Raw genomic sequence first — 15,453 nt, 5'->3', positions numbered from 1 at the left:
AAACCAGTTGTGTCCTCCCCTGCCATCTGTTCCTTGATGGTACTTAATGATTAAGTCTGGTATCATAACGCTCCCTAATTTGAAATATACCATTGTTTGAATGTGTTTGGTGAGTTCAGTGAAATGCTACCCTGTGGTTCAGCTTACAGCAGCACAGCATTCACTTGTACAAATAAATGCTGCACGCCTGATAAAGTTTATTTTCTGCAAAGTCCTTTGAACTGGAATGCTGAGGTTCACTCTTGGTGTCTGTCAAGTATTTCAGTAATTACTGATAACAGAATTCTGGGATAGACTTCAACTAAAAAAGCAACACCTTCACTTGTACAAATAAATGCTGCATGCCTAATAAGGTTTATTTTCTGCAAAGTCCTTTTAACTGGAATGCTGAGATATCTGTCCAATATGTCAGTAATTACTGATAACAGAATTTTGGGATAGACTTCAACTAATAAAGCAGCACCCTCATTATTTACTACTGGCACAAAAATAATAAGCATGCTCAAAATGTGTTTGACAAAGAGACTTAATACAGAAGTGTCCTCTTACTGACAAAACAATAAAAAAGTGAAAATAACCATGGAGCTTTCACTAGAGAATAATGGATAATCTTCAAATTGCATAACATTTTACAATCTACCTTTTAGTTGGAGAACACTGTATTTCTATCCTTGAGACAATACTGCTTGAGCAGCAAACAATGCAGTGTTGGTCATCGCTCAAACATCTGAAGACACCCCAAACACTGAGATAACTCTGCCACAAAATCAATATTAATACCTCATTTAAGGGCACTGTGCTAACTCTGCACTCAGCAAGGGCTGCCTGTGAGGGCCAGCAGTCCAACAGCTGCATCCAACTTTGCTGCCTCCTGATCCTGGGAGCTTTAGGAAGCAGGCCCAACATCAAAAGTCTTCTGGCCCTTGCACAAAACCCCATTTCCTAGGATTATGTCCAACATCATCAACTGGTAGGAGGCTGAAGCCCTGTGCCTACTGAAAAATACAAAACAAGCAAACCACGACCAAGTGGCCTGACCCAAAGAGAGTGGCTGGTGGGATCACAGGGAGCACAGCCAAGAACAGATCTGTGCACAGTGAGCACATGCACACAGCTGCCCTCTGCCAGCCTCAGCATCTGAGCAGCTCAACTGCTCAAGCTGCATGGCTCCTCAAGGCTGCAGGGTGCTGGAAAAGCTGCAGCTGTGTCCTGCCTGTGTCTCCCTGCCCCAGGGATGGGGACCTGCTGCACACCACAGCCACTGCCTGGTCCCCATCAGCGTGAAGGGACATCCCCTGACAGCCCCACACTGGCAGGGACATGGGAATGTGCCAACAGCCAGGCTCAACCACAGGGCATTCAACAGGTCTGCTGACTGAGCTTTCATTTCTTCTTCCCAGGGTTTAAACAAAGTCCAGAACAGCCCTGATTTATTTTTGTTCTCTTTTCTCTAACTGCAGTGAAGGAGATGTAGGCAGGTGAGTAAAATGTGTGAGAAAACAAGAAAGGAGGTAAAACAGTTCACCTGTCATTGACTAAACACATCTGGGACTAAGCAAACCCTTGTGGCAAAGACCAAAACCTTGGACCCTTGTGACAGCGTTCACAGGAGTCTGAGGACGAGGGAAGGGATGAGGATCTGACTCCATGTTTAGAAGGCTTGATTTATTATTTCATATATATTATATTAAAACTAAACTGAAAGAACAGAAGAAAGGATTTCATCAGAAGGCCAGCTAAGAATAGAAAGAATGATAACAAAGGCTTGTGTCTTGAACAGAGAGTCCGAGCCAGCTGACTGTGATTGGCCATTAATTAGAAACAACCACATGGGCCAATCCCAGATGCACCTGTTGCATTCCACAGCAGCAGATAATCATTGTTCACAGCTTGTTCCTGAGGCTTCTCAGGAGGAAAAATCTTAAGGAAAGGATTTTTCATAAAATGTGTCTGTGACAGACCCTCAGTTCCAACTTTCCACTGTCTTTAAGGCCATCCATGCTCTGAACTGCTCCTTTTATGAGATATTCCATCAAATAGTATGAAATAACTTTATTACTATTGTTTCACCTTGACTATTCTTTTCCTATCACACTAAAAGGTAGTATGTAAAAAAACAAAGCTTTCTGCCATAAGTTGAACCTAGTGAGTTCACTGCTGACCACACCAAGTAACCTGGCTGAGCTCCTCACAACAAATCAATGAATGGCACAGCTGGCAAGAGGTAATCTGGCTGCCACCAGATTAACAAGTGGCACTCACAGGAAGGAAAATCTACAGGATTCAGAGCAGCACAGAACACTTAACACACAAAATAAACACACCTAGGTATTAAAAATTTGAGAATTCCCAGAAGAAGCATCAACAAACAAAATTTTTTTAGTGAGGAAGACACGAGAATCAGAAAGTCTGACAAACACACTCTACCTTGCAAATGTAAATATCTTTCAAGGAACGTCTTGTTAGTTTGCTTGGTTGGTTTTGAAGAGTTTTTTTAACTACAGAAGGTTTAGCAGGAAATATCATTTGAAAAGGGACAATTAAACTGCTGTAGTGCTTGCACCACACAATTTTCCAAATTAAACTAAACCCAAAAGGTGCCTAAGGACAAGAGTGTACAGGCCAAAGGTCAGGAAAGCAACAACATGGACGTGCCACAGAAGCAAAATACTGAGGATATTGAAGTCTGAAGTTTTAACTTCCACTTCAAGCACTGCCTGTTATTTTCCCTCTCAGAGCCAACATTTTTTACTTCTGAAATGAGTCCAAATTCTCAAAACCTATTCAGCACAGTACCAAAAAGCAGAGCAGCTGAGAACTACTTGGCTTTGTGATTAACACCTCAAAGCAACTGATGAGGGGAGCTCTGCAAACATCCAAACATCCCATCCCCAGCAATGGTAACATCAGCTTCTCACACAGGCACTGCCACATTTAAAATATTAACATAGGGGAAAATTGCTATGAAGTATTTAAAAGCAATACACATTTATGCAGCCTCTTTAATTTAAGCTGAAAAAAAAACTTTTTAAGAGGAATTTGCAAGGACGATTCTTTTTTTCTTGGATCCTAACTAACAGCACCACAACAGTATGTACTTAACTTTATTTGCACTACCAGAAATTGTTTCTCTTTTGAAAGAGTTGGAAAAATGTTCACTAATTTTACTCTTGACCTTAAACTTGGCTGAAGCTACAAATTCTCAAGAAAATTAGTTCTCACTTCAGGGTCACAAATAGTCTGACCACAGGTAAACACCTCAGTACTCAACATTAACAACTGCAGGAAATGCTGATGTGTGATGGCACCAAAGCTGCACAAATATTGCAGTTTCAGTGACTAGAAAGGTCTTCAGTTGTAAAAACAGCACCACAGATTTCCATGCAATACTTTTGGTTGAAACATGACTATACTTTCCTTTCTTATGAAGGGAAATAAACCCTAAGTAGCTGATTAATAATAAAATACATCTTTTGATTAACAATAAAATACACATTTTCATCTTTCTCTACACCCATTTTAAGACCACTGACAATGACATTTGCCTGCATTTTCTCATGTATCTCCCAGTAGCTCTATTCTGGTTTTGCCCAGCACACACAACACTCCAAATGTACAGCAAGTGTATTCCCAAGCTACCAGGAAATTCCAGCAGACACTTTTTGCTCAGGGGCTTATTTAAGAAAAACAAAGATACCACACAGAGAAAAACCAGAGCAAATATCTCCCCGAAGCTTAAACCAAGATAAAATTCTGTAATAAACCTAAGTGGACTGTCTTCTGTCACTGTAGGAAAGAAAGCAAGTACTGGAGTGTCTCTAAATGTGCAACACAAAGGTTCACTCAATGGCCAGGAATACAACAGACACCATTTATGGGTTCATCCCTTACAATTTCCCATCCCAAAATACAACAGCAGGCAATTTTTGCTTGGGTCGAGCAGTAGCCTCGCTTCAATTCATCCCATTAAACAAAAGGGAGGCATTTTGCAAACAGTGCTCAACAACAACTGCCTCTGGAGCATCCTCAGGATAAAGGCTGGGCTCTGAAACAAAGCAAACAAACACAGACACTCTCCCACAGTTATTCCCAAATAATCTCTGACCGCTGAGGTCACTGCTCTAACAAAGCAGCATCTTGGAAAATGTCTGGATCCCTAAATAATTACTACCTAGGGAAAAGTGGTGCATTACAAAAGACAAGGAGGGCAACAAATTGCTGTTTAGCTTAGAGAAAAAAAGAAGAGGAACAAAAATATGAACAAACACAAAACTCAAAAGTCCCTTCTTAGCAGAAGAAACAAATTAAGAAAATCTAGAAACAACCACATGAGGTAAATTTGGTGTAAGGTAAGATGAGCCTGATTTAGCACCCAAATTCAGTTAGCTGGGTTAGTTTTCAAAGGAAGATCAGAGCACAGCAATACTTTGCAAAGGTTTGTGGTGGAGAGCCCCAGAGCATGAAACCAGCACCCCCATGAAACCTAAAGCAGCACAGCCTTGCCACTGAAGGGTACAGGCTGATCAGCCAGGTGTCTGTACTAACTTAAAACTGGATTTTACTGCTGCTCTTACTCTCATGGAGTGCTCTGAAACAGCATGTAGAATGTGAAACGCAAAATTCTCTGAAAAATGAACTGCAAAGCCACAGTGAATGTATGTTCTCTCCTTGCCAGAATGCTTTCAATGCTGAGACAAGTTATTTTGATATTACATCTAAGAGGGCTATTTATGGAATGGGTTGACAGGCTTAACAAAATTCACTGTATGTATTAAAAAATAGTTTTAAATTCAGCTTTTATTCCCTGGTACTAACCTAGAGTAAGGATGGGGATCAGTAGCAGGCTACCAAAAGAAATAAGGAGACAGAGTCAAAGAAAGGTAACCAAGATGGCACATGAAGGAGAGGGGACAGAAGTGGATGTGTAAAGGAAGGTTAGAGGATTTAATTCCCAATACTGAAAATTTTGCACAGAACAAGAGTGAACTACAGAGTAGTTTCCTGCTGAGAAATAAATCAGGGTAGCCAGGATGAAGGCAAGTGGACATCAGCTGTGGAAAAGGGTACAAAAGCATAACAAAAACTAGCAAAACAGAGACAGGCCAAGATCAAGCACTTGAAGCATGCCATGTTCATCCCATGCATTTTCCCCTCTATCTATCAAAAACCCAAGCACCCACAGGTGCAGGGATCAGCCTGTGTCCACCTCACCTGCCCAATTCAGAGCTCACTGCAGCTGATGGGCCCATCTAAAATCATTCACCATTACACTAAGAACTACATTTGCTCTTCTCTAACCAAAAGAGTTTAATTCCAACAGTCCTGGTGCACATTGTGCTGGATCACTTATTAAAGAATCTGCTTCTTTATAAAAAAGGGACTGTTACAAATTCAGCCTTCCTGAAGAAAATCTCAGCCCTGCTGCTGCAGAACTACTCCTGGAAGCAACAACTCTCACAAATCCAAGTGACACCTGGCACCTGTGGAAAACCTGACAGAGCACATCTGGGAAGTGTGGATCTACACCATGAAGTGATAAATGTGTGGATAATAATATTATTTGTTAATAACATCTGACCTTTTTCTAAAACACACATTCCTCCTTCTGCTGTCAAAGTCCTTTTCCTTTTGCTCCAAGCTCTTTTCCATCCCCCCTGCAGGCAGGGCCTGGCTGAAGCTGCTCTTCCCAGAAGGAGTTAAAGGATGGAGTGGCTGCACTCTCTCACAGAGCCTGGCAGCTGCTCCAGCTCTGCAGACAGAGTCCAGTTTGCAGGGGGATATAGGCAAGCCAGGAGTATGGGCTGGCAAGCTCAAGTGCTTGGAAAAAAGCACACAAGTGAGGGCTGAGAGCAGCAGCCAAGGAAGCTGTCCACATTCTAGGCACACACCACCAGGCAGCCAGTCCACCTGGAAAATCTGATGCTGTGAAAGGCCTGCAAGTGGATTCAGTCACCAAAAAACAGTGGGAGAACGGTAAAAGGGGAAAAACCCAGGAGAAGAATGAAAGACTGCATCTTTGAAGTAGTTTTCAGCATGTCTGGATGCAAAGACTGATATGGAAAGTATCACTTAATTTATGTAATGAAGACCAAAGTTATAAAAGGCACACTGGGATGGATGAAAGCAGCCAGGTTTTCCAGACAGTGGATTAAATTAATTCAGTTCCAGAGTTTGGTTCTGTACGTTACCAGCCCTGCACACAGTCTGGGTCCAATACTTCCTTTAAACCAGATTTATTTCCACAAATACAAAGCACAGTAATGTAAAACAATTAAAGCTAAAATACTGTTTCAAGTCTTTGTTGCTTGACCAAATATTAATGGTGGTGGTAAATGTAATGAAAGCCCCAATCTTGTAAGTACTTGCAGCTGTCTCTTTTTATTCAAAGCACCCAGCAAGACTCTCGTCAGTTTGGGAAGCACAGCTCATACTGAAAGACTTTCATCCTTTCTTACCCAATCCTGCTGGAATTCAGAGAGAACAAGACCTATCAAAAATGGAAATAAATATCATGCAGAAAATGAGTGTTTCTGTAAAAATACTGTGGGTTTTTTGGATCAGAGGAGTTTATAAACAGCACAGTGCTATTAAAAAAACCTGAGGTGATATTAATCAGGATCTGGAAAAATATCTCCAGGACAACTGAGTATTATTTTACTGCAATTGTAATTGGGTGTGCAACAGGTGACTAATCCACTGAATGCTCCTGGTTCCCTATTTCAGCACCACACACAACAGATTCCATTCAGCCTAGGAGCACAATATAAATATAAATATAAATATTAATTATAAAATATAAATATAAAATATAAATATTTAGAAGCACTGTGACACAGAGGTGCAGTGAAGGTATGAAGCATTCCTGGCATGCTGCTCCACCTCCCTGCCATGGCACAACACCAGTGCAGCCATCTCTGGTGCTCTGATTTATTTCCAAGATGCATGACCCCTTTTCTGTATCAAAGAGCACAGAGATAAAGGCTCAGATTTAGGAAGACAGATGGGTTTCTATGCACAAGAATCAGATACTGAGTGATCCCAGCAGAAGGTAAGTAACCGGATACTCCTGAAGCACGGGACCTAAATTTAAACAGGAAATTAGAGACATTCTCCCAAGTTAGGAGCTAATATTATAAACACTGGGAATCTCCTTAATTAAAAGTAAAATTTAAAAAAATGATATCAATTGGCCTGTAGCATCTCCAGCAAGGAAGAGCCCTTCACATGTAAGTGGTCACTGAACAGAATCTGGGTTATTTTTCACATGTCCCACAGCATCCAAAGGTAAAAATCGTACCAGGAATGCAGCCAATTCTCCCATGGATGAGGTATTAATAAACTCAGTGCTGACAAATCTCAGACCCAGCAGCATCCTGCAACCATCCCAATGCTGACACCTCCCTTCCCTGTCTGAATCATTACAATTGTTGTAAATAAAGTTGATCCAGACAAGGAGAACCAAATGCTGGACCCTCACTTGCAGATGATGGAGGGCTGGATTAACTCTTTTCTAACTGAACAAAAAGCCTTCTCTAACTAACAAAGCCACTTTTTTTTTTTTTTTTTTTTTGGACTGTGTAACTGTTTACAAACCATGCCTAATCCAATATTAACACTCACTTTTATGGTCACAGAATTTGTTTTTTCAACATTTGGCAAGAAAAGAGTAAGAATTAAAGTATATATACAGCAGGACCACAGCACCTCTAACAGCCCCCACTGCCATAGCTCCAAACCACAGACCTCTAGTTCTCAAGTGAAGTCACTGAGCTTTAAAAAAAAAAACAAACCAAACAACCAAAAAAACTTCCCCAAGCCCAACACTGACAAAAAACACCCTTCCTTTGAAGTCACATGACACACATTTTTCTGCCACATTTCCTCAATATATGTTAGTAAAGAATAAAAGGAAAGTAAAAGAGAAATAAAAACTGTTAATAATCTGTATTGATGATTAGTTAGAGCTGCATCTTGGAAGTGTTTTTGCAAATTAAGACACTTGGTTAACAGATGGATATTCAAAATGTACAGGGCTGAAAGCTGACACAGGTTTCCACAGTGACTTCACCACAGACAGGACCACACTGCAAAACATGAAACAATTTTTCCCCTATTTCAATCCTGGCACAAAACCCAAAACAAACTGAACTTTCCCAAAATATGAGCAGAGTTCTAAGAGGCAATTCTAAGCAGCAACCAGCCATGCTACATCTCAGCTCCCACAAGACCTTCCAGTGTAGTGACATATTCCTAAAATTAATTTTATTTGTACACCAATGCTTTTCCACATTTCACTGTTTTCACTGTTCTGAATACCAACCTATTTTTTTTTAAATTTACATCTCCAATGTGTATTTTTTTACACATACACACCCAATGCTCCCTAAGCACAGTAATCATGGCACGGGGTCAAGGATGCACAAAGTCACAGCCAAATCCAACACACAGTGCCTCAGGCATGGGAATGTTCCTTCTCCAGTTTTCCATTTTACATACATGCTTCAATTTATACTCAGTATTAAAAAATTGGCTGGAAAAAGCTTAAGACTATATTCCTCAAAATCACATTGTTCCAGTGCTAAATTTGCCTTCCAGCTGTCAAACTTTTCTATCCCATTCAAGTTCTACATCTCAAATGCATGGCCACAGCTGACAATCTACTTACTCCATGCAATCCAAGAAAAAAAACAAAGAAGTCATAAAATAAAAATACTATTCTTCAGTGAAATGTATCACTTGAAATTCTTACTAAAGCGTGCCAGATTCCACTCAGAATTTTTTTTTTTTCCAAAGAGTTCCACTCCACCAAGTTTTCCATGTTTTTCAACATTAGAGTGAGTATTAGAAGTGAATACTTAGGAGTCTCAGTTGTACAGAAACAGGTGACAAAGGAAATTCTGGTTTCAAAAGGCTGTGAATTCACACCTAAATGTGGTGAAGTGTTGCTCTTTTGACACAGACTCATTACACAGGCTGAACACCAAGGGTAGTAACTTTTAAAGCACTAAACGTGAATAAAAGCTATGAACAGAGCAGGAGGATGCCCATCCCTGAGCAGTGCTCCTGAGGAACAGCTGCCAGCACAAGCTGCTCACACACTGATGGATGTACCCAGCCGGCCATAAACCCACAGCTTTTCATACCTACACAGAAAATGGATGGATTTCTCTGCAGGGACTCGAAATATCCAAAGAAAAAAAAAAAAAAAAGGTATGCAGAAATTTTTGCACTAGTAACACTTTTATGATTATATCACTAGACACCTGACAAGTGTTACTCTCCAGCATGACAGTAGTGGGCAACATTCCAGTCAAGATTATGATTAACAGAGAGCCACTATGAAGGATTTTTTCTGACAAGCAGAGTTTTCAATAAACAGTTTATAACTCCATGTAGGCTATAGCCACAAAACACTCTACACTCACAATTAAAGCACCAGCTTTACTGCTCAGCTGCTATCTAGTCTAATTAGGAAGTGTGGAAGATGAATAGGAAGGAGTTTAAGGGCAGTCCTTGTGCTCATGAACAGCCCTGTGTGAGTTCCATGCCATCCTTAAGTTGCACGTCACGTGCACCAAGATATGGATTAGAACCTTATTAGCCAAGCAAATTTATTCCAAATTTTTCTTTATGAGCATGACTTACAGCAGGATGAACCTTTTTTATGCCTCTCAGTGGAAATCTGGGAAACTATTTAGAGTCATCCCATTTTCCAGTAAGTTCTACAATGATGATTCAGCCTGTATCACACTATACATCCTGCAAACACATTGCTCGGACATTCAGCTGTGCGGAGCCGGGATCTGCCACGATCCCAAGTCTCCTCTTAACCCACCACATGACCGGGTCACGCACAAATGAAAGTAATTTACCAAGGTCAATAAGGGGAGAGGGGGGAAAGGATTTTTCATAAGGCGGCAAAAAAATACAAGAGAAACAAACCAGCAAAAAATGACCCCAAGGCAGCGCTTGCCCACACTCACATTTGCAGCATGACTTCGTTCAGATACACTCCATCCACCAGCGCCACATATTCCTCCAGGTTGGTCCCATTTCCTCCAGCCAGCGGTCCGAACGTCTTCACCTGGAACAGAAGCAGCAGCACCGTGACACCGAGTCCAGCTCGCTCCCCTGCCGCAAGGCTCTTCTCAAACAATGAGCGAATCAAACCAGGAACGTGTGAGGGGAAAATAAACGCTTACCCAGGTGACAAGAGGGCTCGACATGAACTGCTCCAGAAGGGGTGTGAAGATCTCGTTCTCCATTTTACAAAAAAATGGTTAACATCAATGCAGCTCCTCTGATGCAGAAAATCGAGATAAGTCCTTCACTGCAGCAACTCTCTGGAATGCTCCAAGGATTCAGCTGGAGTGAGTGAACCCCATTTTTAACAAGCGATGCAACACCAACAAAAGTCAGTGCACTGGCAAGCGGGATTTATCTTCCTCTTTCAACAAAAAATGCATCCGAAAGTCCATCTACGCGTATCTCAGCCTTTCCATTGATGCCTCTCCCTTCCTACATAACGAAGAGGTGGAAGGAAGGAAGGAAAGAAAAGAGGGAGGCTGCCTAGCTACTGGGATTCTGCATCAGACAAAAAAAAAAAAAAAAAAAAAAAAGAAAAAAAAGAGAGGAAGGAAAAATCTGCTTCAGCAGCAGCAGCGCCTCAGAAAGGAAGGAGACATTCCAGCGAAACTCCGCGAGCTCATGCTGCCCCTTCCCCACAAAAAGAGCCCCGAGCCCGGGCTCGGGGAGCAGCGAGGGCAGCGCCCCCCGCCCCTCTCGCAGCCAAGCCCCCCGGGCTGCGGCTGCACCAGAGCCCCGCTGCCCCCCCGCAATGGCACCGGCGGGGAACCGGCCCCCGGAGGGATCGGGGGCTATTTTAAATCAGTTCCCTTTTCTATCCCTTCCCTTTTCCACTCAACTACGGCGCCAGAGAGCGGCAGGACCGGCACACGCCGCCCGGCCCCGCAGCCTCGCCCTTCCCCCGCGCTGGCCGCTCCCCTCAGGCTCCGCTCTCCCCTCGCCGCTCCCGGAGCGCCCCCCGACCCCTCCCCAGCTGTTCTGCAGCCGCTCCGCCGCCGCTCCCGCGGCTCCAGCTCCGCTCCGCTCCCCACCCCCCGTCCTCCCGAACTGCGGGGCCACCTCGCTTCAGCCAGCGCGGCCGCGCCACATCGCTCGCCTCGTCCTCGTCCTCCTTCCCTCCCTGCCTGCCTCCCGCCCTCCCTGCCCGGCCGCCGGCTCCGGCGAGCGGATCCCTCCGCCCAGAGCCGGGTATCCCTCCGCCGCCGCTCGGGGATGGCGGCGCGATTAGAAAGGGGCGGGGCCGCGGCCAAACCGCTGCAGGACTCGCGCCCGGCGCGCGCGCGCGCGATGCGGCTGCGGGCACGGCTGAGCCCTCGGTGCGGCGAGGGGGAGAGAGAGCGTCTCCGCTCGGGGAATAAAGGTGCCCCTGAGGGATGTTAATGCTCTTCCAATCCCCCTTTTGGGGGAATAGAGGTGCCCGTGAGGGAGATGCTCTTCCATTCCCTTCTTGTGGGATAAAGATGCCCGTGAGGGGAAAACAGCGCGGGAGGGATACTCTCCATTTCCCTTAGGAGAATAAAGGTGCCCGTGGGGCAAAAAGTGTAGGAGGGAAAGATGCTCTTTCATTCTCCTTTGAGGAATAAAGATGCCCGCGAGGGGAATCTCAACCCAGAAGAATAAAAGTGCCCGTAAAGGAAAAAGCACGTGAGAGAGGGAGAGAGAGGCTCTTCCAATCACCTCCTGTGCAATGAAGGTGCCCGTGTGGGGAAAAGGGCGGGAATGAGATGCCCTTCCCTTCAGGGAGGGTACCTGTGAGGGGAAAAGCGTGTGAGGGAGGCAGATGCTCTTCCATTCCTCCCCTAGGGAATAAAGGTGCCCGGGAGGGGAAAACTCAGCGCATGAGGAATATTCTCCATTTCCCTTGGGAGAATAAACAGGCCCGTAAAGGGAAAAGCACGTGAAGCAGGGAGGGAAAGAGGGAGATGCTCTCCCATTACCTTTCGGGGCAATAAAAGTGCCCGTGAGGGAAGGAAAAAGCACGGGAGGGAGAGGCTCTTCCAGTCACCTCTTGGGGAATGAAGGTGCCCATGAGGGGAGAAGGCGGGAAGGAGATGATCTTCCTTTCCCCTTTGGGAAATAAAGGTACCCGTGAGGGCAAAGCGTGTGAGGGAGGGAAATGCTATTCCATTCCCCCTTAGGGAATAAAGGTGCCGGTGGGGAAGAACTTGGCACGGGAAGGATATTCTCCATTTCCTTTAGGAGAATAAAGGTGGGGAAAGAAGCACGGGAGGGAGAGGCTCTTCCATTCCCCCTGGGGGAATAAAGGTGCCCGTAAGGGGAAAACTCAGCACGGGAGGGAGGAAGATCCTCTTGCATTCCCCTCATGTGGAACAAAGATGCCCGTGAGGGGAGGAGGGTGGGAAGGAGATGCTCTTCCATTCCCCTCTCGGGGAATAAAGCCGTGAGGGAAAAGCTCGGTGTGGGAGAGAAATTACTTTCCATTGCCCGTTTAGGGAGTAAAGGTATCCATGAGGGGAAAAGTGTGGGAGGAAAAGATGCTCTTTCATTCTCCTTCGAGGAAAAAAGGGGCCCATGAGGGAAAAACTCAGTGCAGGACTGAAATGTTCTTCCATTTCCCTTTTTGAGAATAAAGGTGCCTGTGAGGAGAAAAACTCTTACCCTCAGGAAGTGGAATCCAGAAGCAGGACAGGTTTTCTCCTCAGAAGGTGGAATTCAGATGCAGCCATGTTAAGGTAAAATCCAGCTTTCTGGAAAGATTTTGTGGGGAATCACACAAGCAGTGTGCTGGCTTGATCATTGTCCCTTCTCTGAGCCTTCTCCTGCTTCTTGTGCTTTCGGTATTCAGTCCTGCATTAATATGCATGGATATATCTGCTTAATACATTAGGTGGTTCATAGGCAAAGCATTTTACAAAATCTCAAACTAAATCCAGCTTCTCTTCTGTGTGATAAAAGTTAAATTGCAGCAGTTAAATTGCATTTTTTCAAATGGCTTTAGTTTTGCACACCTAATTAAAAAAAAAAAATAAACTGAATCCCACAAAACATTGCAATAGAAGTGACTGAAATTAAGTGCTTTTGAAAAAAAATCAAGTAACAGCTAAACAGATAAGGTTTTCCTTAACCTAAATACCAGATATACATTTTTCCTAATGTCCAAGATTGGGAAAAAACCCAATTCCAATCATGACTTGTTTCCCAGAATGCCTAAGTAACAGATTAGAAAAATTAATTATGGACCTTGTAATATTAGTCTGTCTTTTGCATTCTAAGGATTTTTTTTTAAATTTAGATAAAGTTGCATAGTTAAATGACTTTGATTCTCACAGATCCCTAGAGTGAACTCAGCCCTCCTGTGAAACAAAAGAAATAAGGAAGGGCAAAGGAAAACCCTGCAGTCTTGGTTCTGAATAAGAACCTGGTGATCCATGGGTGAAATAACTGCAATAAATTCCCAGCCCTTCAAGGCAGCCACAAAAGCATTTTTGTACCAGGCTGCCCAGCCAACTGCTGTGCTCTCCAGGCTGGCAGCAGCCTGTAAACATGCAACTGTGCCCACAGTGCCATGGAACTTCCCTGCCTCATCCCCTTGTTTCTTCTGGGCTCTAATTAGGCAGTAATGACTTTGGTATCAAGCAATTTCTAGGAATTAGAGCCCAGCCAGTAGAAGTTGATAGCCCATGTAGTAGTAACAGCAGCTGGCTCACAGAAACCATTTCATACTGAGATTCCCTAGCATTAAAAATTGAAATAAATGGTTTTAGATGTTTTTTGCTTCCATCCACATCATGCAGTTGGCCTGTGTGCTCAGCACTGTTGTTAATCACTGCTCCTGCAGAAAGAGTGCTACATTTTAGCAATGAATTGTACTGTCAGCTGTTTTACCTCAATGATTTACAGTTCTCTATTTGAACTGGAGATTAGTACAAGATAACATTTCAGAGAAGGCATCCAGACGCAATCAGAGGAGTTTTGTTTTCGGTTTTGGTTTGGTTTGGGTTTTGTTTTCTTTTTTTTTTTTTTCTTTTCTCCAAAACTAAGAGCCCTGAAAACCTGTGAAGTTTTTAAAGTTTCTCCCAAGCAGCTGCCACTTTGTCCCAGCCAGTGTGAGAACATTTACCTCCTTTCAGGTACACACAGACACAGCCAGGAGGAACTGCTGCCAGGGCAGGTGTTTGCACTGGAGTGAGAGCCAGGAGAACCTGGACTGCAGCCACCCCAGCGAGGTGAGACAGCTCGCCCCAGGACAGGAAGCTGTCAGCCTTTGATTGCTCAGCCCTTGTTTGACAGACAACCCCTAAAATGAATTTAAATGTTTGGCTTTTGAGTTATTTCTCTGATCTTGAGCTGAATACGGAAGGCTTTCATTTTCAGCAGAGCTATCAGGAGTCCCAGGAGGATTGTTCTAGGAAATACTTAGAAGTCACAGCTCTACAGGACTGCATTACTGTAACCTGTAGCTTGTGATATGTTTGGCTGCATTGTTTTAGCACTTCTTACCTGGGAAGGCTCCTAAAAGAAATTTTGATGACTGCACTTACAGTGGGCAATCCCAGAAGTTGAAGTTGAGAACTCAAGTTAGCTGACCCAGAAACAGAGAATAAACATTATTATAAAACTGAATTCTAACTATTCTAAGAATGTACATTCAGAAATATTTTAGAACAAAAAAAAAAAATCCTTTTTATAATTTGAAAAAATGCATAGAGGACAACCTTGTTCTTTCACATCTCATTTTCTAGAGCAGCACTGTCAGTATTTAATACAGGGTGTCACCCACTGCTTCTGAGCTAACAGATTTAGAGATGACCTTGTGTTAGAAGAGCCACGTTTGTTCTTGTACAGGTAAAGCACCCCCATCTCCTTCCTTCTATATCTTCCATGTACCACAAAGACTCTACACAGAAGACATGGAAATTATAAATGATCTGTGCCTAGATCCCAGATCTGCAAATTACAGAGTTACTTCATCTTCTCAGTGAACTTTTTTTTGCTCATGGCATCATTTCCTGTACCTGCTATTGCAAAATAAAAACTGAAAAACAACATCCAGAAAAAGCCTGATGCCTTGAATCTGCAGACAGCAGGAAAGGGTGACCACGTCCAGCCCCACTTACCTTGCCAGGGTTTGTCAAATCATTTCTGGTCAGCCCTGCCCACAGCGAGCCAAGGGAGGGGACACTTTGGGGAGTAGATGACAACCCAGCTTCCCTTTCTGGCTGATGCAAGATGCAGTGGTTTGCTCTTCCTCTCACACAGAGCAGAGGGAAGAGGTGACGCTGCTGGCTCTGCCTCCCAGGCAGCGCTGCTGGGTTAACAGCCTTTGCCTGGTGGGACCTCAGAACAGGGAAAAACAGGGAAAAGCGTGGATGCTTGGGATCCACAGCAGGGTCTCTGAAATGCTCT

General features: G+C 43.8%; 1 protein-coding gene across 1 annotated transcript in view; it reads right to left on the bottom strand.

Moving 5' to 3' along the window:
• The window catches only part of CCDC88A (coiled-coil domain containing 88A), a 65,278-nt gene extending 54,065 nt beyond the window's left edge, over positions 1–11,213 (bottom strand). The window contains exons 1-3 of the mRNA XM_058801670.1: positions 11,146–11,213; positions 10,203–10,584; positions 9,984–10,084 (exon numbers count right to left, since the gene is read on the bottom strand). Of these exons, the coding sequence (XP_058657653.1) occupies positions 9,984–10,084; positions 10,203–10,265 (164 nt within the window). The 5' untranslated portion in view covers positions 10,266–10,584; positions 11,146–11,213. The remainder of the gene's footprint in view (positions 1–9,983; positions 10,085–10,202; positions 10,585–11,145) is intronic.
• Positions 11,214–15,453: the final 4,240 nt, after the last annotated feature.

Source organism: Ammospiza caudacuta, chromosome 3 (assembly GCF_027887145.1).
Source record: "Ammospiza caudacuta isolate bAmmCau1 chromosome 3, bAmmCau1.pri, whole genome shotgun sequence".
NCBI classification, from domain to species: domain Eukaryota; kingdom Metazoa; phylum Chordata; class Aves; order Passeriformes; family Passerellidae; genus Ammospiza; species Ammospiza caudacuta.
This window is presented reverse-complemented; position numbering and strand designations above follow the sequence as displayed.